This window comes from Alexandromys fortis, unplaced genomic scaffold, assembly GCF_014885135.2.
Source record: "Alexandromys fortis isolate MF-2015 unplaced genomic scaffold, M_Fortis_MF-2015_v1.1 scaffold_10, whole genome shotgun sequence".
NCBI classification, from domain to species: domain Eukaryota; kingdom Metazoa; phylum Chordata; class Mammalia; order Rodentia; family Cricetidae; genus Alexandromys; species Alexandromys fortis.
The window spans coordinates 4490708-4517157 of NW_026067895.1; the positions used below are offsets into that span (position 1 = coordinate 4490708).

At 41.1% G+C, this 26450-nt stretch overlaps 1 protein-coding gene across 2 annotated transcripts in view; it reads right to left on the reverse strand.

Moving 5' to 3' along the window:
• The window catches only part of Rorb (RAR related orphan receptor B), a 187988-nt gene that overhangs the window by 30584 nt on the left and 130954 nt on the right, over positions 1-26450 (reverse strand). For both annotated transcript variants that reach the window (XM_050160677.1, XM_050160670.1), the window contains exons 2-5: positions 24628-24713; positions 20667-20808; positions 14672-15073; positions 57-178 (exon numbers count right to left, since the gene is read on the reverse strand). In XM_050160677.1, the coding sequence (XP_050016634.1) occupies positions 57-178; positions 14672-15073; positions 20667-20808; positions 24628-24713 (752 nt within the window). The remainder of the gene's footprint in view (positions 1-56; positions 179-14671; positions 15074-20666; positions 20809-24627; positions 24714-26450) is intronic.

Consider the following 26450-nt stretch of genomic DNA (forward strand, 5'->3'; position numbering starts at 1 on the left):
ATCTCGAAACAAGAGCTGGGCAGTTACAGACACAGTCCCCATGGTTCCCAGAGTACCTTGCTTTGATACGCCTTTATTTCCTCGTAGGTGTGGGTCTGCCACGCCAGCTGATGCAGCTCTTCCATTGTGTACTGGCATGTCTCCAGATGGGACTTGATGATGTTCTGTGCAATTCGATCTATCAGAATAAAGCAGTCATTTGAGGTTTTGTGAGTAAACTTGTTCTACTCCAAGAAATGATTTCTAAGAAGATGCTCTGTAAAGGATGCAGCCAGTGATGGGCCAGCTGCACAATCATATGAAAACATCTAAACGCCACCTCCTAGCTTATTAAAATGTCCAAGCTCTTTATTGTCTTCCGGTTAAAAGTTTCTCATCTCCTTCCCTGGTGATAGGCTTGGCAAACAAGTTGTAAAGCATTCAGATAACTGTTTGACTTCAAAACACATATTAAATTTCCCTGTTGTTCACTTTCTGACTGACAATTTCTGAACAGTTTAGCACACCCATCCCAAAAACTCAAAAATGTTTTGAAAAGCACTGAAATAATCTTATACCAGAAAGAGGAGATTAAATACACATAAATGTTCTCATATTTAAAACCAAATAAAATAATACAATGAAAGAGAAAGATGTTATGCATAGAAGGGAAAACTAAGTAGAAAAACAAAACTTCATCCGGCGACATGTGTTTTTATCTCTATTTATGGCTATGGGCATCTCTCACAGTTACCACCAAGGACAGGGTAGATATGAAATAACTTCGGCCTGCAAGTAGGTAACTAATAATGTTCATGATGACATTAAATTCATCTTATAAAATTTTCATATGATATTTCTGTCAGAAAATTATAAATAAGGAAACAATCATATCAACCAAAGGGGAGTTGACAGATTATCTTTTGGGCTGTTTGTCTCAGCTCAGATGTATTTTATATTCTGTCTTAAATTGCTGTTATTTTGGCTTTGGATGAGCAATAGAACTGGACAGGAAAGCACTCCTGAAAACTAGCTAAGAGTTGCCTGTGTCAGATGGAGCTGGCTGGCTGTCCTTTACAGTCCCACACGCTGCTTGAACACATGGAAAAGAGGGAAGCCTGAAAAGCCCAAGGACTCGGGGTTCTTGTATGTGGGGTGTGCATGGAATGAAGATGACCACGCCCATCCAGTCACTGCTGTTCTTGCAGAAGCTTTCTTGTATTTAGGTGCTTTGGGCAATGTAAGCTTGCGTTTTTTTTTTCTAAATGGTTTTACTTTGTTTCTCTGGATAGACCTCAAAGTAATGTCAGTGCCCTCTCTGCCCCTCATTGTATTTCTGGTGTATGTGGTGTGAAGCTGTTTCAGTGACACAGGGGATGAAAAATTTAAACTATGCTTCTAGTGAACTTTCTAAATGAAGTTCTCTTTGGTTGATTGGAAACTTCGAGTCAATAGTAGCTGCTGTTATTACTGGCAGGACATTCTATGTGCTTTCTCGCCAGGGAAGCAGTGTGCAGAGTTGAATGGATATAAAAGAGGGTTATTTGCTATTTCTGTCAGTCTCCTAATGGGAGACATTTCAATATATGTTAGCATTTTTCAAACGAGAACTATAAAGTGACAGAGATAAAGATACTGCAAAATGCTAACTTATGATGACGGTCGTATTCTATTGGCTTCAACATCAACGTTTCTAGCTTTTTAGCATATTACATTACAAAAATCCTTTCCTTATAAAAAACTCTATATTCCAAGTGTATTGAATATCCTCCCATGTTATAAAGAAGGGTGGGAATTACTCTCTACATTATATTAAAATAGATTGGTAAGTCATGGTTGATTATTTTCCAATTTCATTTGGGGAGTCTAATTATTTATATTCTAAAAATTAGATATCTGTTCCCCAGCAGTTATGCAATGAAAACCCGACACGAAAGCTTTACAGTCTTCAGACCCAGAGTGGCTTGTTTTCATCTTCAAAGGCGTACTGATTTGTTGGTGACTCACAGGCTGCAGATTTATAAGCAGAACCAGAATTACTACTTAAAACTGCACTGTGGATGATGAACTACCTCTAGGTTATCTTCTAGGAGGTATGGAGAAAAGTTTAAGAATCCTCTGGTCTTCTGCTACTTGACACTCGCAGTTTTAGGGAGCATCAAAGAAGAGCACAGGAGCCATCCATGTGTGGAAGGACTGAGAAGACTGGGCATTAAGTCTACACATTCACTTCAGGACTTGGTTGCTGGAACACTTGTAGCCAAGGCTTCCCTGCCTCTCTGTGGTCTCCTGCAGCAGGACTGGCTGGTCATACAGGGATTCTCCCTCCTGGTGTTGAGTCCTGATTCTATCTAGGCTGATAGTGTGCTTATTTTTGTGAAATTGTCTCTCTCAGTCTCTTCAAGACTCTGAGATTTCCAAGAACTGAAAACAATATTATGTGTTCACTTAACGAATACTTTTTTTTTTTAAAATAAAACTGCTATTATATATTTAAACAAAACAAACGTCGATTTTATCTTTTAGTATCTACTTGGAGTATTATAGTATGATGAAATACATTCCCTTAATTATTGGAGGGTCCTCAAAGAGAAAGTGCTCAGTTCTTTCTGGGGGAGGAAGAAGATAGCCAACAATCTGAAGGGTGATCTTAGCTGTGGCAAAGAGAAGGAAGTGTTGAAGTGTCTGAGGAGCGTGTGAGTGGAGTCAGGTTGTTGTGAAAATGCAGGTCAGATATAAGTTGCTCTGGACTGACTCATGGCAGAGGAGGGCCAGTAGGTTTGGACGTAAGACACTTCTGAACAAAAATAAGCAGGACTAGAAGACATGACAGCAAAACAGGAGCATCAACAATAGGAGGTGCGTAACTGTGGCTGACTTATTATAAAGGTTTGACAATGTCCATACAGTCATACTTCAATACATCTACCATTTTTTGTCAAATATCCACCCAAGCACCCTTCCTTACCCTCCTTTGATTCACTAAGGTTTTGAGAAAGTTAGGGTTGATCTTTTGATTGATAACCTTAAAGCCTAAGCATTCAGAATGGAGAGAAGGGAGCATCATGGATGGACTATAATTCCCCACATCCTTGTGGTAGGAAATAAGTCAAATGTCTTTTGAACATAAGGCTCAAACGTGCCAATGAAGGCAGTGTGTGGGACAGCTATGTGCAGAAACTCACTTGGTCCTTCCAGGGCTCGGGTCAATAAAGCACAGGGCAAAGCTATTCCTGGTTTTTAAAAGAGTATGGACAGAAGGCTCGTTCTGTCCTTTACAAAGATGCTTGAACATCAGAGCAAGATAGTTTTCTTGGACTGAGAGTCTGCAGTTGTGAAAAGGACTTAAAAAGAGAGGACAAAGGAGAGACAGTGAGTGCAGTATGCTAAGTTCCTGCTGGGAGCCAAAGGAGCTTCAAGAGTCCCTGCCTGGAAAAAGAGAAAAGGTAATAGCAGATGCTGTCCCCTCCAGGGACCAGCCACATGAGAAAGTCCAGACAAAGGAGGCTGAGGAGAAAGAACAGAGGAGACAGGATCTTACTGGGCAATCACACACCCTTCATCTCCTACCCTGACTTGGATTGCAGCTACTTCTCAGCAGTTGGCTTTTATTGGTTTCTTTAACTAGCTCAGGCTGAAGATGGTACGTGTTGAAAGAGGAGTTGTCGTGAGCTGTGCTGGGATAATGAGTTCGACAGGAATATGACAAACTCTGCCTTGTCTAGAGGTGGTGCTCTCGGACCCTACACTTTCTGAGATCAGGAAGAGGGAGGAAGGTGATTTGGGACAGCACAGCTGCAACCATTCTGTGAAGACCCTGTGGGCATGCTCAGTCGAGCAGTGGTTGCTAAGTTCACTGAGAGTCTGAAGGCTGCTTTAATTGCCAATAAAATGATGTTGAAGTGCCAGAGACACAAAATATACTCAGTCCTGTCTTCTGCTCTCAATTACAAGGAGGGACGGTGCTGGTTCTGGGGCAGATTAGGGAAACTGGGTGTGTGATTACAGGTTAATATTAAGTTTATAGTCCTTATTTTATATTAACTTTATGAAAAATATCTCTCTGACTTTCATGTATTTTCCCATATGGATAAACATATATTTTTCCCTTTTTGGTGAAATTACACTTAGATTTATATTGGGGGAAAGCTTATTGGAATCCATGTTTTAAAATTAGTTAATAGAACTTGTAAATTCATAAATGAATTAACTAAATGAGACAAAAATTACAATGGGTAATTCACATGAGATAATAATCCATGAACACTCTCTACCATTTTTGGTGAAAAGATATAAAACAATATTACTAACTTGTCACACTTACCCAAAAGTCTTAAGGGTAATCGGAACTCTACTTATGATGTGGGCAATGAGAGGAGAGAAATTAAATTTTTGAAGGGGAAAATGGAATAAAAATGATGGTAATTCTCTGTAGTGTATGCAATAATTATGGAAGCCTGGGGCTGGAGTTAACCTCCTTCCTAGATCTCCAGATGGTCTAGGCCTAAATAATCCTATAGGTCTCTCTCTTTTGGTCTCCATCTATGTCTTAGTCTCACGGCCTCTGTCTGTCTCTCTGCCTCCCTTCTTGTGTCTCTGTCTCTCTCTCTCCCTTGCTCTCGGACTTCCACCTTCTCGTCCAGCCTGAGTACTTCTCACTGTAATGTATTCAATGAGTCAAACTGAAAAGGAACCCCTTTCAGGCCCTTTCAGCATGGTGTGGTTGAGATGAAGGAAGAGTTCACACAGCCAGATGAAGTTTTAAAGGTCAGGCATAGTGGATGGCACAAAAACGATGTCTGGAAAATATTTTGAAGCAAAATTACAGGAATGTATGGAAAACAACTTTTCTTGCATACCAATTCAACAGTAAAGCAAAGTTTAGAAACGAATCACCCATTGCCAGGTTCAATGGGTAGCAGGCCACCTCTGCTTCAGCAGGGGAGGAAACGGACAGCCAAGGTGACAATTTCATGTTTGTAGCTGTGATGTTATAAAACAGGGACCAGCTTGCAGCTCCTAAAATAGCCAATGACCTTCTGCAGCTCTGATTCCAACCACTCAGCGGGGTTTTTTTTTCTTCTTCTTCTCCTCCACCAAAGTGGCTTATTTTAGCTCTCACTAGACATTTCAGCGAATGGGGGCTCTCTAAAGGCTACACTGTCTCAGTCGTGGGTCCCGCATCCCACAGGTGCTTTCATTAAGATCTCAGGTTCTGGGAGTGTGGGGAGTTGAGCATGTCTTTACAGACTGCTGCTATTAGTATTATTACCAAGAGCACCCTATTCTAACTGCACCAAGTAGAGGAGATGTGGGTGCTCTCTATGGCTCAGGAGGGCTGGCATCTGAACTTCCCAACCCTCTCCTCTTCCCTCCCAAGAGAATGGATGGTTTGTCCTCAGCAAGCTAGACCTCCCCCCACCCCAATTTGGTTTCTTTTACAAGAGTTTTTTTTTTGGGGGGGGGGGAGAAATATTTTTATTAAAATACTCTGTTTTATTTCAATCAAAGAGATTAATGGATCTTTAATTTGCAATTTGCCTTAAGGATCTAAAGAAGGGCTGAACAGTCTGCATAGTTTATGCATGTGACTAGTGTGCATGTGAATTGCTTAGGGGATCTGCTTTGAATTAATGCCACGCTATCTCCTTGGTTTCTCTGAAGGCAAGTTTAAGCCCCTGTGTGAGGTTTCATTGTATCAAGGTTCCCCAGACTCCATGCTTTGTGAGGGCAACTAGGATACATTATTAAACCAGCTGGCTGGAAGGTGAAGCAGGGAATGAAATGCACCTTTTGCCTTTTGCCAGTGAATCACGCTTTCTACCTCTCTGTTGTTCAATAGAACAAGGGCAGTGGTTTCTCATCAACGATGATGTCAGAAGACACCGTGTTGGTTAAGACCTTTCCGATACTTTGAGTTGCTATCCGGAACACAAGACCTTTCATCACGAATACAATTAAAACACTAGTAACACTGAAGCTTAAATGTTCGGTCTATTAGTGATCCAATTGCCTTTGATGAAACCGAAGTTTTAGCATTTCTGGTTTGTATTCTTTTCAGTGGGAGGTTGCAACAATAACCTATGTGTTGTTTGTTGGCTCAGTCCATTGTTGGGCCTTCATTACTCTCCCCAGTGAGTCATAGTAGCTTCGAGTTTGCTTTTCACGTGAGTTCTATTGTTAACTCATATCAGAGTAGCAGAATTGATTTTTTACTTTATGTAGACCAGCACCAAAAGATGCTTAGAGTTTTCAGAAAGTAGTATCTTAACAAACTATGAGGTTATCCTTTTATAGTTTTTATAATTGATATAGTTATAGAGTGCTGAGAGTATGACAAAACACAATATATGTAATAATGAAGCAAAGAATAGATCAGATTAATGTAAGGAACGATAATATGTGACAAAGACTGGCTGAACAGGTGACTAGAAATTGATAGTATTTTCTTAATATTTGGAAAGACCTTGCCATGTACAACAGCTTTTTGACAGAAGGTGGGAAGGGGAGAAATTGAGAAGAATCAAAAGAGCATGTGCAAGCTTCCATATTTTAGCTGAGCTGATCCAAAATGCAAAAAAAAAAAAAAGGAGCAAAAACATATTAACTGTCCAAGAGGATGCTTTCTCATTGCTGGCTAGTTGAAAGCTGTTTTGGATCATGCATCCTTTGTTTTATTTCAACAGTGCATATCTAATTTTTGGGAAATTAGGGTTTTCTTTCTTGAAACAGTTGACAAAATTGAGAAAGAATCTATTATGAAAACATTCCATTTCAAAATTAACTTTCAAAGTAAAAGACCTCCTTTACAGAACAATGGGGAAAGAGGAGTGTGTGTAAGTGTCCACAGCTACCCAGTTTTCAGGCAGCTGTGTTCGAAGATGGGGACGTCAAGAACAACCCCTTCCCAACTTCTAATTTATGTTTTTGAGAAAGTCAATTAATCTCTCCCAGTCATGGTTCCGTCGACAGGAGAGTTTAACCACAGTGACACTCTCTCTGGCTCTGGGAGACAGAGTGACTGGAATCTAAGAGACTGGCACATTTTGTTCCATTTGACTCATGCAAGACACATCCTACTGAGCTAAAGGGAGAGAAGGGACCCCAGCTTTAAAGGCAAATGGAATTTCGGCATGAAAGACACAGACAATGGACTACAAACTTCACCAGAATCCTTGCTGACTCCCCTTTAAGAACTGCACCTCCCCATCCTGCCCAGAGGATGGTTAGAGGACCACAGATGATGAAATCTAATTATAAAAATTGCTCAGGGCCATCATTAGGATTGATGTTTATTATCCGAATTTTGTTGACACATGGATTGATCGTTAATTTAGACAGAAGCAACCCTTCCTTCTCAGTGCATATTTGGAAGTTTAGTCAATATATTTCTGACCTTTAGAACAAAAAAAGCAATTTAGAGGTAACCTTTGGAGCTCACTTTTATATGTTAAGTGCTTATCTTAAATCTTAAAAAAGTATCTTGATTGTTTTATTAATTCGTTTAATTAGGTGATCTAAATGCTTCTTAAGTAGTCTGGGATGAAACTGGCCAAAGTGTTCTAGAACAACCTGCTTACAAAGGAGCTAACAGTTCCTTATTTACAGAACAGGTCTCTCTAAGGTTCATACCCAGGGCTCAAGTTTAATGGTTAATTTGTTCACCTTAGTATTGGAGACTTGTCAAAAGGAAGCTTACATCCCAAATTAAAGAAACAAAATAAAACTTTTCAATTCAACAAATTTCTCTGCACCTTGACCATCACAAAAAAAAAAAAAAAAAAAAAAAAAAAGGCTCTTCTAGTTGGTGGATAGCCCTGTGCTAGGCTAGTGGTCCCAAAGTTACCTCCATCAACTTGATGACCAATAGGCATTTCTTGCTTCCATGGCCATGGTGGTATTTTTAACTCTAATTACCTGTTTCAAAAATGGGTACTTGAAAACAGAGCAAAGTCTGCAGCATCCCAAGCAGCGGTAGAGCCACTATCAAGGCTTGCAGTCTGGTGAAAGCATGGCTTGCTGCAGCATAATACTCAAAAAATGCAATTCTGCGCGGTGTTGTCAGCAAAAGTCATTTCACAGGTTACCTTGTGGGTACCAGCATCCCTTTCTATAAGCCAAGTTAGACCATCCTGAAATCGTTCCCTTTCCTTTCTGCAGAACATTTCATATCTATGATGACTTTTGAAATTGAGTGTATAAAATGGAATTGCCTTTCCAATAGCTTCTCAATGCTTTTTTTCCTTGCTGGTGGATTTAAGAATCTTATGAAGTTTGAATCCTGAGTCAAAAATTAATCCTAAAATAGTATTTCTAGGGGAATTTCACTGAAGATCAACTTTTCACAATTTTAACTTAAAATTGAAAAGGTGCATTAGAAGATTTCCTTACACTAGTAAATGTTAGCATATTAGGAAAGCTGTATTGAGTGTTATGAACATTTATGTACTGTAAGTAGATGTACATGTCATAAATGCTTGAACTGACCATGTATGTTTGTGCTGATTGTAGTAGAGACAAAACTTTACATTTGCTTAGAGCCTCCCTACTCTCAAAATGCTTTGCCTAATTTCGGAATTATGGGAAATCGGTGCCCTAAGTGTGACAGCAGGTGACCTTGGCATCATCACTAGGTGATATTTGTAGTCTTTGAGTGAGGGTTTATTAAAGGATATTTAGAAAGGTGGATTTGATTGACCAGTAAAAGCAGCTACAGAATCTGTTGTCCTAAGTACCATTTAAAATAATTCATGATCATGGACCAGTTGGAATAAGTTCTAATCACGGTCAGCCCCAAAGTTTGTGGCAATCAGGGAATTCTTTTCTTTATTTACTTTTGAATAGAAGATTGAATGCCTGAGCTAGGCAGACATTGGGAGGTGTCTGTGAGTGCTGAAAGAATACGATGATGTTTGTGTATCACAGGGGCCAAGTATGTCTCTTTCCAGGGACCGACCCAGGTGGTACTCCTCAGGAGTCAAGAACAGACATTCACTCTGTGATCAGATTTGTTTTTCCCTCAGTGCTACGGATTGCACAGTGGCTCACAAGTCCTTCCTTACTATTCTCCTATGCTCTCCCCATTGTAGTGGCTGAAACAAAGGTTGCCTGTGTGTACTGCCAAAACTCTCCGGAAGGTGAGAAACTGTGGTCCTTTGAGGTCATTTTGTCCAGTTGTCTTTCCTTTTCAGAATGGGAAACTGAGCCTCACAAAGCCGAACATTTGGAACAAGCGCACATGGATAGTAGGTGGACCTGTGATTTCAAATCTCAGTGTATTTTTCTCTAAATGCCTGCAGACTCTGTGGCCAGAGTGAGTGGGAGAGGGGGTTAAAGGACATTTACAAGATAAACTTTAAGGCAAGAAAGGATAAGCAAGGCAGACTGGATTTTCCTTTCCGCAGAACATTTGAATGCTTTCTTCATAGATTTAGTGTTTTGTTGGTGTTAAGGACCCACTAAACTGTTGCTCTAAATCGAACGTGACTTGTGCTTGTGCAGGTGCTATCAGAGGACATAGGTATTCCACAAGCTGCAACTTGTGTTCTCTGCATCGCGTTCCCACAGGAAGTTAAATAATGGCCGTTACAAAACACATACTTAGAAAAGTCCACACGGTTAAAAGGAGCTGCTTTAAGTCCATAGCATCTACTCGGAGTTCTTAAAGTCAACATTTAAAATGTATAGAGAAGTTTGCAAAATGAAGCACCCTGAGCAGTATCCTTTGGTTGTCTCTGTAGCTTCAACAGTCTGAAGCCATACATTACAGAGACTAGATGGCTTTAGGCTCATCTCATGTCGTCTCCTCTATTCAGACTCGGTTATGTAATAGACATATCCAAAATGAGGCTTATTTCTATGTTTGTTACTTAAAACTCCAGATTCCACGAATAGAACACAAAGGGACTACGAGAAGAAATCCATTTTAACACTATGTGGGAACAATGAGACCAGTGAGTCCACGTTTCCTTGTCTCTGTCTGGAGGGAAATTCAGCAAAATCCCAGACCCAGGGGATAGGTGTGGAAGGCACCCTCTGCCTCAGCATTGCAGCTAGTCTAAGTACATATATGCATATATATTCACATGCATATTATGTATGTATATTCATTCTTCTTTCTTTTGCCTTTTAAAAATCTTTGGCTCCTTAAAATTGTCTTGTCTGGAACCTTCTAGATACCTTGTCAATCATCCTTCATCTTAAATGAGCTTTTTTCAGAGTATAATCCCTGTAGCATCCCCCGAGCATTGGAGAACTGTGGTGGTAAGCGAAAACCAGTGGTTCCGTTTTGATTTTTTTCTGCTCACTTGCTGAGAATCCTTTGCCTAGCTTCCCTTCTCTATCACCAGCCACACAAAATTTTATTCCCGGAGACATAAGACATCCATCACGCCAGTTTGAAGTAAATTCCAAGCCAGGCCCTGTCAATACTGAGGCCTAAATATTAATTTGTGGTTGACTTCCAGCCTCTTCTTATTTCATGGCTTCTTCTTCTCCTGGGAGTTTGAAAAGCCCAGAGATAGATTTTTGAAATATTCTTTGTTGTTTCTGTTCTCTTAATTGTAGTTTGCCTTTTAGCCTCAAAATTCTGAGACTAAAAAGTTTCCTGATAAGAAAATAAGAAGAGGTCTGAGAATCTGATATTCACCATCTCCCAGACCTTCATGTCTTGGATCATTTAGGACTTAGGTTCCACGACAGCTTAAACAAATATTTACTTGGTTTAGTATGCTGGGATTGAACAAAGGGTCTTATGCCTGCTAGGCTGGTGTCTTGCCGCTAATGGCCAGTCTATTCTATTCCAAATTGTAGTTATTTCTTTTGACATCTATCCCTTAGATGGTGAGGATAGACTCCAAGTTTTGCTTATTTCTGGTGGCTGCAATATTGCAAAAAGAAATTCCTCAAAGCATGCCCGGAAGTTGATGGTAGCAAAAATCAGTTGCTTAAGTTAGAAGTAAGCTTTACTGGTTAACGAACTCTGTGCCTCGGAAAGCAAGAGTTTCTGACCCTTAACCTCAACTAGAGGCTTCCTCACAGGTGAGCTGAAGCAGGGGTGAGGTTCCTGCTGACTGACATGTGTGGAGAGATTTCACATTTCCTTCCACACAGACCCTGTTATTATCAGGATCCTTATCCCAGGAAGTGTGAGTTCCTCAGGCACCTCTGGAGAGTGTGTTTGATTTGGGCTCATTCCTGACTTTGATAACATGTATAATTGGCTTGATGATTTATATGCAGTTGTTTGAAATGTTAAGCTGTAGTTCATAAATGAGTATTTATCCAAAATTTCAAAGCTGTGGGGCCTTGTTGAATACAGGCTCATTTAAAGCCTGGTTTAAAAGAAAGATCTATTCATAAGGACTGATTTCAGCATAATGGTGGGACTACATGTTCCTTACCCTCTCAGAAACCAGAGGGAGCAGTCAGAACCAGCTGCCTTGAGTGATGCTCAGGAATGTCTTAGTGATCCAGAGTCTTGGATTCACCATTTAAACTGTGGCTGAGCTCAGATTTTCTCTTTTGTCTGTACAAGACTTTTTCAGTGACAACATGCCACCCACCAAGTGGTTCATATGTCTAATGATCAAGTCAAGTCAAAAGGTCAGCAGAAAACCCTGTAAACTTTATGTAATGTCACTTAGAAAGATGCCAGCAGGCATCAAGTGCCAAGCAGTGCCAATGAGCTTCTGAGTGGTTAGTCGCTTAACAGGAGAAAATATCTATAAGGTCTAAAAGAATGACTTTTGATTACTTAGACCTGGGCTCAAATTTGTCCTCTGGTTTTACTAAGGATCTGATATCTAGCCTCAATGTTTTCTCCTATAAAATGGGTATACAGTCATTCATCAGTCAAACCAAGACTTCTTAAAAAATTAAAAATAGAGTATCATTTAACACAATGGGTACTTAACAAAAGGAGATTGTACTGCCTATATTAACTAGGGATATTTTGTAATAATCACAATATTAATTTTACCATGATAATGATAATTCTTAGAAATGGAAATTAATAGCTTCAGAGTTATAAATATCTACTCATTTCTCCTCCTGACATAAGATAAATGGCTATTATTAGTCCAGGTTTGGAGCTAAGACTCATAGACATAAAATAAAAGATCGCAGCTTGAGTGAACCAGAGTACATCACCGTTCACTGCTGCCTTCTTGCACAGTGATGCTCTTATGGACTCAGTGTTGTAGTGACATGGATGGCAAGTTTTAGATAGCTCATTAAGACAAGACATCCGTCACCGTGCTGTGTGTGGCCTTGCAACCCCACACACCTAGATCCATACACATGGAATGGGTTTGTGTCCACTAGGTGGCATTGCTGTTTTAACAAAATCTGAGCAGAGCCAATATTTAGGTTTAAGAGTCTGTTACATTTGAGAGTACTCACAGGACACTTCTAATTTCACCCTTAAAGTCTGTTGAGAATTTAGAGCACATGTAGAGATCCGTACAGACCAGTGATGTCTTGAAATAATTACGAAAAGTTCTCTTTGGGTGTCAGAGTCTCTGCGGGAAGCCCTGATGAGATAGGATGTGCAGCTATCTGGTTCTCTTCTATCAGATCATAGGAAAATAGGCTGAGGGCCAGAAAGGGAAGTGCTTGCCCACAGGAACCCAGAGCCAATGGTTTTGTCTGCAGCATTCTTACCATAATTTCTATTGATGATAAGTCATACATAAACCGTGAACGAGTCCCTTTTGCATATGAGGCCAAAGATTGCTAAGTATTTCCCAGTTTTAATTTCATTAGGATTTAAATGTATGTTCCATCCCAGTACTACACTCAAGAACTTGCATATTAAGTGGTATCATACTTTGTTTTGACACACCCCTTTGGAAAGAGTGGGGGCCTCTGCAGACAAAGGCCCTTTGGGTTACGAATGCAGTAAGCGGCAGGTAAATAGGCGAGCACAAATCCCTGGACTTAGACTTCCTGAAGTGGATGCTGGGTTCTTCCATGGAGTTACCATGGGCCCCTTCTGAAGCGCAGTGAGTTGCCCCTAGGCTTCTATAAGTCCCTATTTCTGCAGTAAAATAGCATTATTTTTGTTTTTGCTTTTTAGACTTTGATGAAATAGAAATGTTTACAAAGTATCTCTGATACAATAAGGACATGGGTAAAGATAACAATGTAGTGGACCAATCAGAGTCCAGCTATTGGTGCCTCTTGGTTGGGATATCAACAACTTAGTTTTCTGCTACATGATGAGCCACTGGAAAACAGAAATAATATCTCAGGTTCATCATTGTGTGGCATTGTTTCATTCCTCAAACACACGTCATATGCAGCTTAGAACACAGTCATAGATTTCATTGTATGTTCACAGCAAATCCAAATGAAAATGATACTTATTTGATGGCAAGTAAGCATAGGGCTTACAAAGGTAACTATAGCAGAGACTTAGTGGGCCCTTGTCTAGTGGTGTCCTTCTTATGATATTCTTGTGACCTAAAACCTTGCTTTGTCCTGTTCAAAGATTAAAGAACTGGGATCAAGGAGCTCACTGTACTCTCCATTATAATCCACAGAGCCAGGATTTGAACTCAGGTTGCGTGCCTCTTAGCCTGGTGGCAGTCACTCCTGCTTTTGCTCTAACTTTTCTATGGTGAGGTGGGCATGTAGCTCTGCTACCTGGGAGGGAATTGTATTATGAGAGTTTGCTACTGTTCTTCTGGCAGTTCCTTCATGAGATTAACCCATTCAACATTCCTTAGACTGTGGAGTTTTTAACAGGATGAACAAAATTACGGTAGACCGGAAGGGGGCTTGCCTGAGATGGGGACACTTCTGAGATCATGCCCTAAGAGGTCAAAAGTCATCATAGGTGAAAACTGTCCAGGAGTAACTTGTTACTCTGTATTGCATAGCCTTCAAGACCATAGTCATTATTGCTATGATTCAGAATCCCATGTCAAATTCATGTGTGTGCATGCATGTCCACATTTGTATGTACAGGCATGTGGAATAACCTTGGCTGTTGCTTCTCAGGAGTTGTCCACTTTGTTATTTTGAGACAGGCTCTCTTTCTGGCCAAGATCTCAAGTAATCTAGGCTGGCCAACAAGCCCAGGAGTCTGCCTTGCCTAGCTCCTCAGTGCTGAGACATTAAGTGGGGGTACCAAGTTTTTAAAAACATGGAATCTGGGGTGTAAACTCAAATTCTTGTGTGTCAACACTCTCCCTCAAATACCCATGTCAAATTCTTAAATTAGACTTGAAAAAACCCTTAGCTTTTTTCTGGACTTCCTGCCGCACCATATAAAGTGGGAAGCTGGGGTTCTTTGTGCTTAGGGTGCACCTACAGCAATCTTTGAGAACCATTTATTGTATTACTACATACTCTGTCTCCTTCTCTTGAATAACATTGCTTTGGAAAGCTAGGAAATATCCTTGCTCCCACCAACAATATTTTTCTTTCTATAAGAATCCAAAATTCACCAGAGAGCATCAATTCTTTCCTTATAGGTTTCATTTTTCTTATGTCTTCCCTCACTCAACTCTTATGGGGCAAGAAGATTGGGACAGTTGTTAGAGTATAAACCAATTTCATTTTCTCAGTAGAAACCAGGTATGCATCAGTTCATTTAAGGCTGTGAAGATGCCTTTCTTAAGCAGGACTAAGGCAGCTTTAAGGGGGAACCTTCCAGAAATAAAACTCAGAGAAGACTCAGACTTACCGATCTCAGTCATTGTTATCCCAGGAGCTAACTGCCCATTGTTGAAAGAGCTATAGGTAAACAAGTTGGGTACGGATGTGAGGTCATAGATAGGTTCTTGCTTTATCTGTTTGATTCCAGTCATGTCCAGTCCTGATTGATCGGGAGATGGCTGACCAGAATCTATGTTGTAATATCCTTCGGATTTCGGCAAGTCAATGACGTGCCCGTTGGCGTAGGTGCCGCCGGGCTCGGTGTTCAGGTTGCTGAGACCGTTACTGATGCTGCTGCTGTACACCCTGGCAAGGGCCTCTGCCTCCCCACTCTGCTGTTGCCGCTGCTCCTGCAGCCGTTGCTGGTGCTTCTGCACCTCAGCGTACAGGCTGTCACGCTGCTTCTTGGACATTCTCCCGAACTTTACAGCTAGGATAGAGAGAAGAGCAAAAGACAGCAGTGTGGTTATTATCTTAGCCATTTCACTCTAAGAGACCTTGGTGGTTGTCCCTTCAGTATCATATAGGCAAATCCCTATGGCTGCAAACCGGGGCTTCACGCTTACATTTTGCATTAGGGAAACATTGTATTGGAGGGTGTGTTGGTTCACATCCCGTTGTTGTCCAGTGTGTTGCCCGGCTTTCTGCCACTGTAACTGATAACTGAGATGATAACTCAAAAGTAGAGAAGGTTCTGTGGCTAACAGTGATAATGGCTTTTGTGCCAGTGGCACAGCAGGACACTATGCTAGAGAATGTGTGGTCGAGCAATTCAACCCAAGCAAGCCAAAGAGAGGAAAAGGAAGGGGCTCAGGTCCCAGTGTTTCCTTCAGAGGGACGCTTCTTAATGACCTAAGGCCTCTCTCTAGGCTCCACCCTCTAATGGTTCTATGCCAACCTGGGTTCCATACTCTTTAATGGGTCCCTTAGGGGGACATTCAATATCCAAATAGTAATAGTAAGCTAGGAAGAAATGTAAAAATGTGTATTGTTTGTCACTGCCATGACATTGAAGATGTATTCACCTTTCTCACTCTCTCTCCATTTGTGGCTAGCATATACAAAACCAAAATAATGAACCTTATGAGACTAGCAAAGATTTCCTGCTATTAAAATGGCCTTTGTCATCAATATTGACTTTCTTTCCTATCGTTAGGACTGCCAGGCCCTTGGAAAGAAACTCGTTGTTTCAGCTTGGGACATCTTTTATTGGTAAGAACAAGGATGCAGGTGGTGTTAAAACCTCATCAGTTGCTGCCATTTTGGATTTTGGAGCAAATGATAAGAAGCTTTGGATGGTGGTATTTGTATGCACTCAGGGCAAGTGATCCAGCAAGAGCGACTTTCCTCATTATCCCAGCTCGAAGGTTTATTCTGCTCATTTCTTGCAACCTCGGGCATTTTAATGGAAACCGAGGGAGAGGCTCTGCAAGTGTCTGGGAGTTATATAAAAAGGCTTTCACCCCCATGCGCAGCTTTCTGATTGTGGAACACAACCTCCCTAACTGATATGGAGAGTGACTTCTTTCTCACAAGCCGTCAACCTTTCTTTTAGGATGCTAAACTGCTTGGTTCAAGTCATTTTGCATTCTGCTCATCTGAGTTTCTGATTTTTTTTTTTCCTTTGGTGGTGGTGCCAATTTCCTCATGTTTTGTTGATGTCAGGACCTCAGAGGGCGTAAAAAGGAGGGAGACAAGTGTAGAAGCAGATCAAGATTCACTCATTAATGTTGGAGTTCTTTCTAAAAACCTCGACGCACAGGAAGTGCTTTCAGGCTCTCAGCTCAGAGGGTCCATGGGGGAGGCCTGCATTGCGAGGATGCTTCCATTCACTCCCTATAGCATCTATCCAAATTCCTCTTCCTCTTGCATTGGGAATGATGCTATCAAATCTTATCTGAGGATGGATTGTTCAGAATGGAGACCACACACTTCCCAGCTCCAATTACTGAGCAGTGTGACTGTGTGATTAAGTCCTGGATAACAGGGTGTGCAGGGTGACAGAGTGTTTAAATATTCCTAGGTGGAGTGGCATGTTCTCTCTTTGCCTGCCAGACTGAGGCTGTGATTGGCTGGACTTGAACCCCCCCCCCCCCCCCGTCTCTTCCTCTTTCTTCTTACTCCTTAATCTTTCTAAAAGAAAATTCCTGAACTTTGGCTTTTCAATGCTGCCTAAATAGGAAGATGAAGCGGTAGTTATCCTGTAGTTTTTCTCAATGAAGAGAAACAATCTAATTCACTACCAGCAAACACCTTTTGTCCTCTCGGTTGTCACTTTTCCCGGGTCTAGAGTTGGTTTGGACCCTTGTGTTGCATTTAACTCGCTGTGTAGACGCTGTTGTTCTCACACTCTGTTTCTTTTCGGATTTTTTTTTTCTTTTTGAGTGTAGTGGCATTTCAGCTGGACCACAGGCAGCAGAAGTCTACCGAATGGTTAGGGAAACTTTTCCATGTGCTTTTATGTTATGTCATTACAAATAATTTACATATTGCTCTCTAGAGGACGATGCCATCTTACAAGGAAAATTAAATAACATTGAGCATTGACTCAGGAGGGCTGTGTCCCAAGAAAGGGGTGATCACCTTCTCTGTTGCTGACTTTGCATATGCATTTACGTCAGCTTTGGTGGCTCTAATGACAGCTCTAGACTTCTCTATACAAAAACGAACTCTATGGCATAAGATTGAAATTTTGCAGTAATTTTATAGAACAGTGTGCATTCACAGGTTTAAATCTTAGGAATTAAAAACCAAGAGTGAGCCAGTTTTCTTCATGGCATCAGAACTGCCTTTAAAATACCTGCCATTTAACCCTCAAGTCTATGAACTTTGAGGTAGAGTGATTGTATTAATGACCCCGATTCCCTTTCCTTGCACCCTTTCACATTCTCCATGACAATTCCCAATTCCCCCTTATTCTGTGCCGGCGTGATGCCCAGCCCTGGATTCTCAGCCACATGAACTGCCTAGGTCAATGGGTTATTGACAAATGTGTTATAAGCAGAGACTTGAAAAGGGCCTGTTTGACTGGGCACCTCACCACGCAAGGGCATGCCTGAACTAGATTGCTGAACAATAGGATATGCGAAGCTGATTCAGGCCTCTTCTATCGCCCGAGCAAGGCCATCTACCATCAGCAGGGTCACAGACTGCCCTGCCGCCAAAGCATGCCTCCACGTGCTGTTGACCATAGTCCTTGTAATCAGAGCTAATGATGTTGGAAAAGGATGTTGCCAAGGGCTCCGCTGTAATCGTCTGAAGACTCAACAGAGAAATGTACATCTGTTGCACGAGGCTGGCTTGTCAGGTGACAGCGCAATTGGAATAGCTAGAAAGAGGCAACTTAAAGAGGCCACAGCTTGGAATTCTCAGGCTTTGTCTTAAATCAAAGACTTTCACAGACAATGACTACAGAACTACTCCAGCACAAGTTTTTCATTTATTTCAGAAAAGTGTTTCAGTTTTATCTCCTCTCCTGTGATAAAGCTGGCCGTCTACTCCGGAGGGGACGAAGTACAGTACACCACGAAAATACACCAACTGAACTTCTCCGCCATAGAAACATTTCCTGGCTATTATCTGCAGACTCCTTGATGTATTCAAAGTTCCACTTTAACAAAGGCATCTACGGTTATATTTTCAAGCATTTGCATGCTTTTCATCACTCCTTGTGGGTGAGCACAGCACCTATTTTAGCCGTTTAGTCTCTTACAAACCTGATTTCTTCTGTTAATGACATTCGTTTCAGTCTAGAGACAGTTTCTTGCGAAACTACCATGGCTTAAGAGAACCAGGATGAGTCTGTACACCTTGCAACTGATCCACAAATACTCAGGATGACAACATGAATACCCAGTACATGCAAAGCACACTTCTGTGTAGGAGGGTTGGAGATCACGTCACTTTTGTTTATGGTGTGGGAGTCTAAGTACAACAGAAGGTTTCAGGGTGACTAGAAATTAAAAGTCATTGCTCCATTGAGGATTTCTAGTTCCTGCTGCAGGAGGGTTGAGCAGGTGTCTTTGAGACTCCAGCTATGTAAGCATCACCTGTGACTCTGGGCTCACCTGGAAATGGTAGTGTCTTATCTTACTGTCTCTAAGTCTCCAAGTCTCCAGGTTTCTACCTGCTTTGCGCTAGTTAAACTGGTCCTGGTTTAACTCTTATAGCACTGGAGATGAACCAACACCTTTAGGGATCCAAACTTTGTATGAGAAGTCTGACTCATTCGACTCGTTTTAAATTCTCTCTCATGTCAGTCCTTAGACGAACTCTAGATGTAGAATGTAATTTCTTCCATGGTAGTATGTCAGTGACTATTGAGCATTTTCAACGAAGAAGTGTGTCTAAAGTCTCGAATGTTGACTTTTAGTTGAAAGTTAAATCATTTAGTGATATGTGTCACCTGACCCAGTTCTGGATCGAGAACATTTTTCTGCAAAGCTTGTCTGTGCACAGGGCATCACCAGTGTTTTAATAGGGGTTTTCATCTATGAGAACATACTTTCTATACTTAAAAACTATAAATTAAATTAATTTTTCACCTTCTAAATTTTTGCATTGTAAATTTTAGGCTGTTTACCTTTGGGGGTGTGTGGTCTAATATCTTCATATTGATATTAAGCATTTCTCTACAAATACTTATGCTGAAGATTGATTTGTAGAGTCCAGTTAACAGAAAAACAGAAGCCAGGCATGGGCACGTATTTATAATCCTAGCACAAGGCAGGAAGACCATCCCTGTCTACACAGTGAGTCCAAAGCCAGCCAGGACAGTAGACTGGGACTCTATTTCAATAAGCAACCAACCAACCAAAATACCAAACAAACAAAGAGAATATACACCAGGAGGGGCAAGATTCAAGATACCTGCTCCAGGGATAGGAAGCCAATGATGTGAATGGTAAGGCATTTTTACCAGCAGCCATGATGTTTCAGTGAACAGATGAGGTGAGGCGAGAGCCAGCCATAACAGGCAGACAGCTAATGCATTTAGCAAAGGGAAGATACTACTGTATCACTGAGGGCGATATGAGCACATCTTACCCTGGCTCCTGCACTGCTGCTAAAGCACTGAGTCAGGGGTTTCTGCGTCAGTCAATGGGAAGGATAGTTAAACAGTGGAGATTAATGCTGTGTCACTCATTCCCGAGTTCTAATTGGACGAAGTGAAAAACCATAGCTGCAGAACATTAGGGTTATTCAGTGCCATATGCTGCCATCACGTCCTGGAACAGGTAAGACCCCATCAGCCCTGATGCTGCTAATGGGATTGGTTCAGGATACAAGGCTGTTTATAACACACTCTGGGGCTACAAGAAAGCTGGGGCCCATGTTCATAGTATAAGGATGAGCATGAATGACCAAAAATGGAAAAGAGCGGCAGAATTCTTTATTTGCCATGCTTGAATTGTTCACCTTGTATCACGAATCCAAGCAATTGGTTGTGCGTGGAGGAGGAACACATGCTCTATCATCTTAGTGGAAACGCAGGACCCCGAATGCATCGGCATTTGTCATCATGGCTCAGAATAGTCCAGGTCTCTCACTGGGTATCTATGAACAGCCAGTGAACTGCCTCCCTTTCATGGAGGCATGTTCTTTTCCTAGTATCTCCATACACTTGTGCACATCAGATAGTTCTGGCAGATGAATGGTTTCTCTTTCTTCACCTACAGCTTTCTGACTTTAGTCCTGAAAGTCTCACCTCCCAGGAAAGCTTTCTTTTCCAGGAAATGTGTGGCCAGGTAGCCATTTACTATCTATCCTCACCTAGACGTCACTTAACCTAGATAGCGTAGGCTGCTCTGCAAATGCCCACCACCGTCCTTTCTCTTCTTATTTCGCAGGCAATTCTGTATTTGATTATGTCCCCACTTTGCTTCTTAATTCACAACCAGCACTCTGCTTCTCTTTTCTTCATAGTCCCAATTCCCCGAGTTAAAACCTCTTTCAGTGGCTTGAATAGCCTCTAGCCAAACATCCACCTGAAACCTCTAAGAAACAGGAAGACAGAGGCTTACCATCTCTCGACATTCCTAGGGCAAGACACTTCTGCAGTCGGCAGTGTTGGCAGCGGTTCCTGTTGGTTCTGTCAATTAAACAGTTTCTCTGCCTTGGGCAGGAGTAAGAGGCATTGTTCTGCTGGCTCCTCCTGAAGAATCCCTAGAGAGGGAAAGAGAAGGTGAGGGCAGGAGACTCAGAAAGGGCAACATTAGCATATACACTGAGAGGCTTTCTACACCAAGTACAGCTGGGCTGAATCCTTCAAAAGTTTTGACTGCTTCTTGGAGCACTTATAGATGGTTCTGAGCAGAATATATGTGCATATTTATGGACACGTGGCAGTATCTTTCTTCAATTCATTCATTCATTCATTCATTCATTCATTCAACTATTCAATGTTTACTGAAAGAATTTCTTTGAAGAGATGAAGGTTTTGCTCCAAAGGAACAGCGGAAAAAGAGCATCCAAGGGGCATGTTGCTGCTAAACCTAGGGGGACAAAGTTTGATGGGGACATGGGCCTGGGCTTGAACTAAGGCTCTGGGTCTTGGTAGGAGGCACAGCATCAAGGAATGCAGGCTCAGGGTTAGATCCATTTTTGTCCCACATTCTAAAATGTATTTTTCCTAATCTAAAAAAAAATCAAATTAGCCAGAAAGTATCAATTTTTTTTCTTGAGGCAGAGTTTTACCATGCAACTTTGGTATCCCTGGCTGCCCTAGAACTAGCTTTATGTATCAGGTTGGTTTTGAACTCACAGAGATATCTCTGCTTTGCCTCTTCCTCCCCAGTACTGGAATTATGCACTATCACATGGGCAGAAAGTTGTTTTTGAAACACATGGTGTATCTTATCATAAATCAAAATATGAGACCGAGAAACTCTAAATACAACTTCTTCAATATAAAACAGGTAATAAATGAATGCCTGCCTTTAGGTTATAGGATGTGAGAGTTCTTACTTCAGTTAGGTTCAAATTCTTCTGGTGCAGAAGAACTATAACCGACTGGACACTGCTCTTTACAATCTTTAACTGGGTTTATTGCTATTATTTTTTAATTCTTTCGTTACAAAGAAAATATAACAATGAAAATAAGCATTTTCCCCAGAGACACGAAAGTTATAGTTCCCCGTTAATTCCCCCAGATAATCAGTTTCCCCAATCACTGCTCTCATAATGCCTACAGCGAGACAGTGCAAGTGAAAAGTGCCGCCAGCAAAATGATGGTCTAAACAGAAGTATTATGAAGGAACACAGGGAAAAGATAGCTCTCAGTTTTACCCTTTGGAAGCAAAAAAAAACCTTCAAGAGGCCTGAAATAGAGCCCCTAAGTTCCTTCAGACACCTGTGTTTCCTCAGGAGAATGGCGCAGGGCTGGATAAATAAAGCAGGCCAGAAGACCAACGTGGATATGAAATTTACAGTTCACTAAAAATCAAGGCAATTAGGAAAAGGGAATGTTTTAATAAAGTGTTAACTATCAATATCAGCGTGCAAATTCTTAACGGTTTAAAGAAAGACAGGATTGACACTACTGAGTTTGGTTTTGCCTTGGGTTTCAGTATGGCTCAGTATGCCATCCTTATCTTTGCTATGACACGGTGAAGGGCATTGCTGGCCAAAAGGAACTATAGAATGACTGTATGACCAAGGACCCCTTGGAGAGAGATTCCAAATTGGTTTTCTGGCTTGAGCCCAGATCCACGCAAGGAGGACTACATTCACCTGTGCATCTTCATGTGTGGTGTTTGTTCACTACACTAGTGATTGAGCAACAGGGCTCCACGAATTCAGTTTGGTTGGATTCTGGAACACCCCTAAGTCCCCAGGGGCTGTAATGCCTGTTTTCTATACCAAGAAAGCCATGAGGAAGCATCACGGAAGTGTCCTGGTGCTGTCTAGCGATGCCTTGGAATGTACATCTTAAGGAAGAATGGCATGGATTTTATCTTTGGATACTGGAGTGCCACTTAGTAGAAGAGTTGGCAGAGAAGATGTTCTGAAGTCACAGCCACAAGCCCTAATTTACAGCCAATTTGACATTAATTATGAGTCATTTCTTGCTTATCTGTTGCTCATTATTGCAAATGAGATTTTTGGCATGAAAAATAGATTCTGCTCCACGTTTTACTGAATGAATCGGAGCTGAAGAAGTTTGCGAGCTGAATTGATGTTTCAAACGGTCGCGCATGTTGACTCCCGGGCATTAGTACAAAAACTCCAAGAGTTATAGCTGAATCTGCTGACACTGACAGCAGATTCCACTGGGGAAACTTGTAGCATATTTATACATGTGGGGGCTTTCAATGAAATAAATAAAAGTCATGTGATGTATAGCCAGTTTGACAAAAACCTCAGAATATGCTTATTAGTGACAGCATATTAGTGACATCATAATTAGTGACGGCGGATTGAAAAGATGATAGCAGCCTAATCTCTTGTTCCTGCCGTTGATTCGTTGGGTGGTGCTTATCCAATATTTAAGAGCTTATGGTTCAAAACTGCTTTTTAAAATGAATGTATCTCTGTAGTTTGAATTTCCGACATTTTCCAAATGTGTTATGTCATGAAATAATGACCAGGCAGCATTCATATACAAACAACTTAAGTGGCTATGTTGGTCGTCAGCTAGACTAGGGCTCTTGAGCCTGCAGAGCAAACCTGTAGAAATGCCTTCACTGGAGAGAGTTCTCATGACAAACTTACTAACGCTGATGACAAAAACTGTTTGTCCTCCTACCCAGAGAAATAGCTTACTTATGAAGGGTCACAGCAACAGTCAATTTCTTATTTGCTTTATTGTTTCTTATTGATGGAATAAAAAAAAAGGCATGATAGTGGGTGACGCAATTCTTCATTCTGGCTTTATAGAGGAATAGAATAAAGGACCATTTCTTAGCTCTGCCTAAGGATAGCACTGCTCGTCCCCATTCCACTATGTTGAGTTTTCTTTTCTCATATTATTTTTACCTTTTTTATTTTACTCTCTACTTTTCGAATCTTAAGTGCTTCATTTGTGAGGCTTGTGAAGGCACCATCAATTTCCGAAGAGCAGTGCTATCTTGGCCATTGTTATCTGTTTTATCCTGTTTATGTTGAAAAGTCATCCTAAGACTGTGCTTGCATCCTAGAGTCTATGACTATGCCACATCTTTGTCAGTTTGCTGAACTCAAATCAATGACTCACCTTGCCTGCATATTGCCAATGACATTGCCAGCATCTAGCACACCCCCTGCATTTGGCTCTTGAGTTTTGTCCTGGTTATGCCCATCCCTTTAAAACTCATTGTGGAATTAATTGTTTTGAGTGCCCCTTGCTATTCTCACTCTTTTCCTCTCTCAGATTACTTTACAAACCCTGTTCTTCATTTTCAAATTTTGATTATCTCAGGTTAGGACTGCGGTAACTGCTATTCCTTTTGTCCTGTGTGTTCCAAACTCATCGGAATTAATTTGTCATTGGGTTGATAGATTCTCTCTAAGGGAATACTGGACAGAATGTAAAAAGTCTTGTGCTCTTGGCCAGTTTCTTTTTCATACCTCTATCAGTGGCATATGTCAGATAAGATTTTGTTTATACTTCAGGAACCCATTGAAAAAATTAAGATTTGGGTGAGGATGAACTTCGACTGATCTAGAGTTCATGTTTAACATTCAGTGCTTCCAGCGTTTCAAAATTTTTATTACTATTTCATACTTGAAGTGTATGAGTATTTTGTCTGCATGTATGTCTGAGTACCATGTATGTGTGGTGCCCAACAAGATAAGAAGAGAGTTTCAGATACCCTTGGAATGGAGTTACAGATGGTTGTGACTACTCTGTGAGTTCTGGGAAGTGAACTTGGGTCCTCTGGAAGAGCAATGAGTGTTCTTATCTTATGAGGCATCTCTTCAGCCAGTGTCAGCAGCTGGCACACACATCCCTCAGTGTGTCTTCTTGAAAACCTTGGCACACCACCACAACGTGGAAATCCCTACCTTGCAGCCTTCACACGTGATGACGCCGTAGTGGATCCCGGAGGATTTGTCGCCACAAATTTTGCATGGTATCACTTCAATTTGTGCTGAAAGAGCAAGAGAAGACATTCTGAAAGTCCATAATCACCTTCTTTTATTTTTGTTATTTCTGTGTTCGCTCTTACCTGTTCTAGCCGAGATGTTTGTGTGAGGTGCTGACACTTGCAGAAAGCTGGGTGACAGTAATGGCCTGGGGTATCAATTACCATTTGAATAGCCCCCCCAGTCTTCTTGTAAGACAGTGGGTCTCAGCTTTTTTGAGTCTGCAACCCTTTAATACAGCTCCTCATGATGTGGTGACCCCCAACCATAAGGTTATTTTCGTTGTTACTTCATAATTATAATTTTATCACTGTTACGAATTGTAATGTAAATATCTGAGTTTTCAGATGGTCTTAGAGAAGCTGTATGGAAGGGTTGTTCAACCCACATGTTGAAAATTCCTCTTAGGAAAAGACATCCATTTATCACTCTTTGCTTTTTCAAACTGAATTGAACACACACACACACACACACACCCCTACACATGCATGTTTAGAGACCAGATTTTTCTCTTTTTTTTATTGTTTTTTCCTTTTAAAATTTGTCTTCCTTAAAATAATATGACAGAAAAATCCTGTGAACTTATACCTTTACATTGATTTTACATTTGAAATAGGAAGTCACTAGGAGTTTTTGCATGACCTTATCTCAATGTTTTAAATAACTAAACAAAGCAAAACTGGAATGTTGGCCTCTGGTGACCTTACATGTTGTGTGGTTAGACGGATTGGTCTTCTCTGTAAAAATACCATTCACGAAAACATTAACTGAGCATGCTTTAAATGTCTGCAAGGATACAGAGACATGATGACTCAGGAGAAGATATGGTAATGATTTTGATAGTCTCATTAATAAAAAGTTAATAATGAATAAATCAGAAAAAAGTTACATAGGAAGTTAATATGCATTTAATTTCACTGGGGATGAAGAGGTTCACTTTTAAGAAAAGAGTATAAGAGATAGCTTATTTTGGGGCACATTTGAGTAACAATGGCCCAGGTCATAGACTTAGGTTATCCCAAATTCCATGTTGAAGTGTGGAAAGAGTTTCATAAAGTTTTATAGTTTTACAGAACAAAGGAAGTAACAAATCAGGGCAAGTTTGAAATACATGATGGGTACATCAGAGAGGTGGTCACAGCAAGATGAGGAAGATTTTCTATAGGTCTCAGATGCTGTCCGATGACATTCTGAGCTTTTGGGCTGGAGGACCTAATTGTCTGCTATCTTAGTGGATTCTGAAAGAGTTTTATCTATTAGTTGTAGAATGTTAGTTCCAACACAGCGGTGGGAAAAGAATAGCTATTCAGGGGCCTAAGGTAAGGCAATTAGCATTGGACCCTCCACATTCCACCCTCTCCACATCAGCGCAGTTCTAATTGGGAAGGCAGATCATGTTACAGATCACGTGGAATTTGGTTAGACTGCAGAGAAAGTGGTGTGGGAGTGTCATATATCAATCTGTTGATTTCATTGGTTAAGTAATAAACCAACTGCTTGGCCTCATAGCTTAGAACATAGATGGGAGGAGAAAACAGAATAGAATTCTGGGCAGAAGAGGAAGTGAGATCAGACTCTGCGCTGCTTCCAGAGGGACCGGACAGCTGCCATGCTCTGCTCTCCCAGGCAGCTGCAACCCACGATGGACTTAGGCTAGAATCTTCCCGGTAAGCGCACCTTGGGGTGCTTACACACATCATTAGAAATGGGCTAGTCCAGGTGCGAGAATTAGCCTGTAAGGG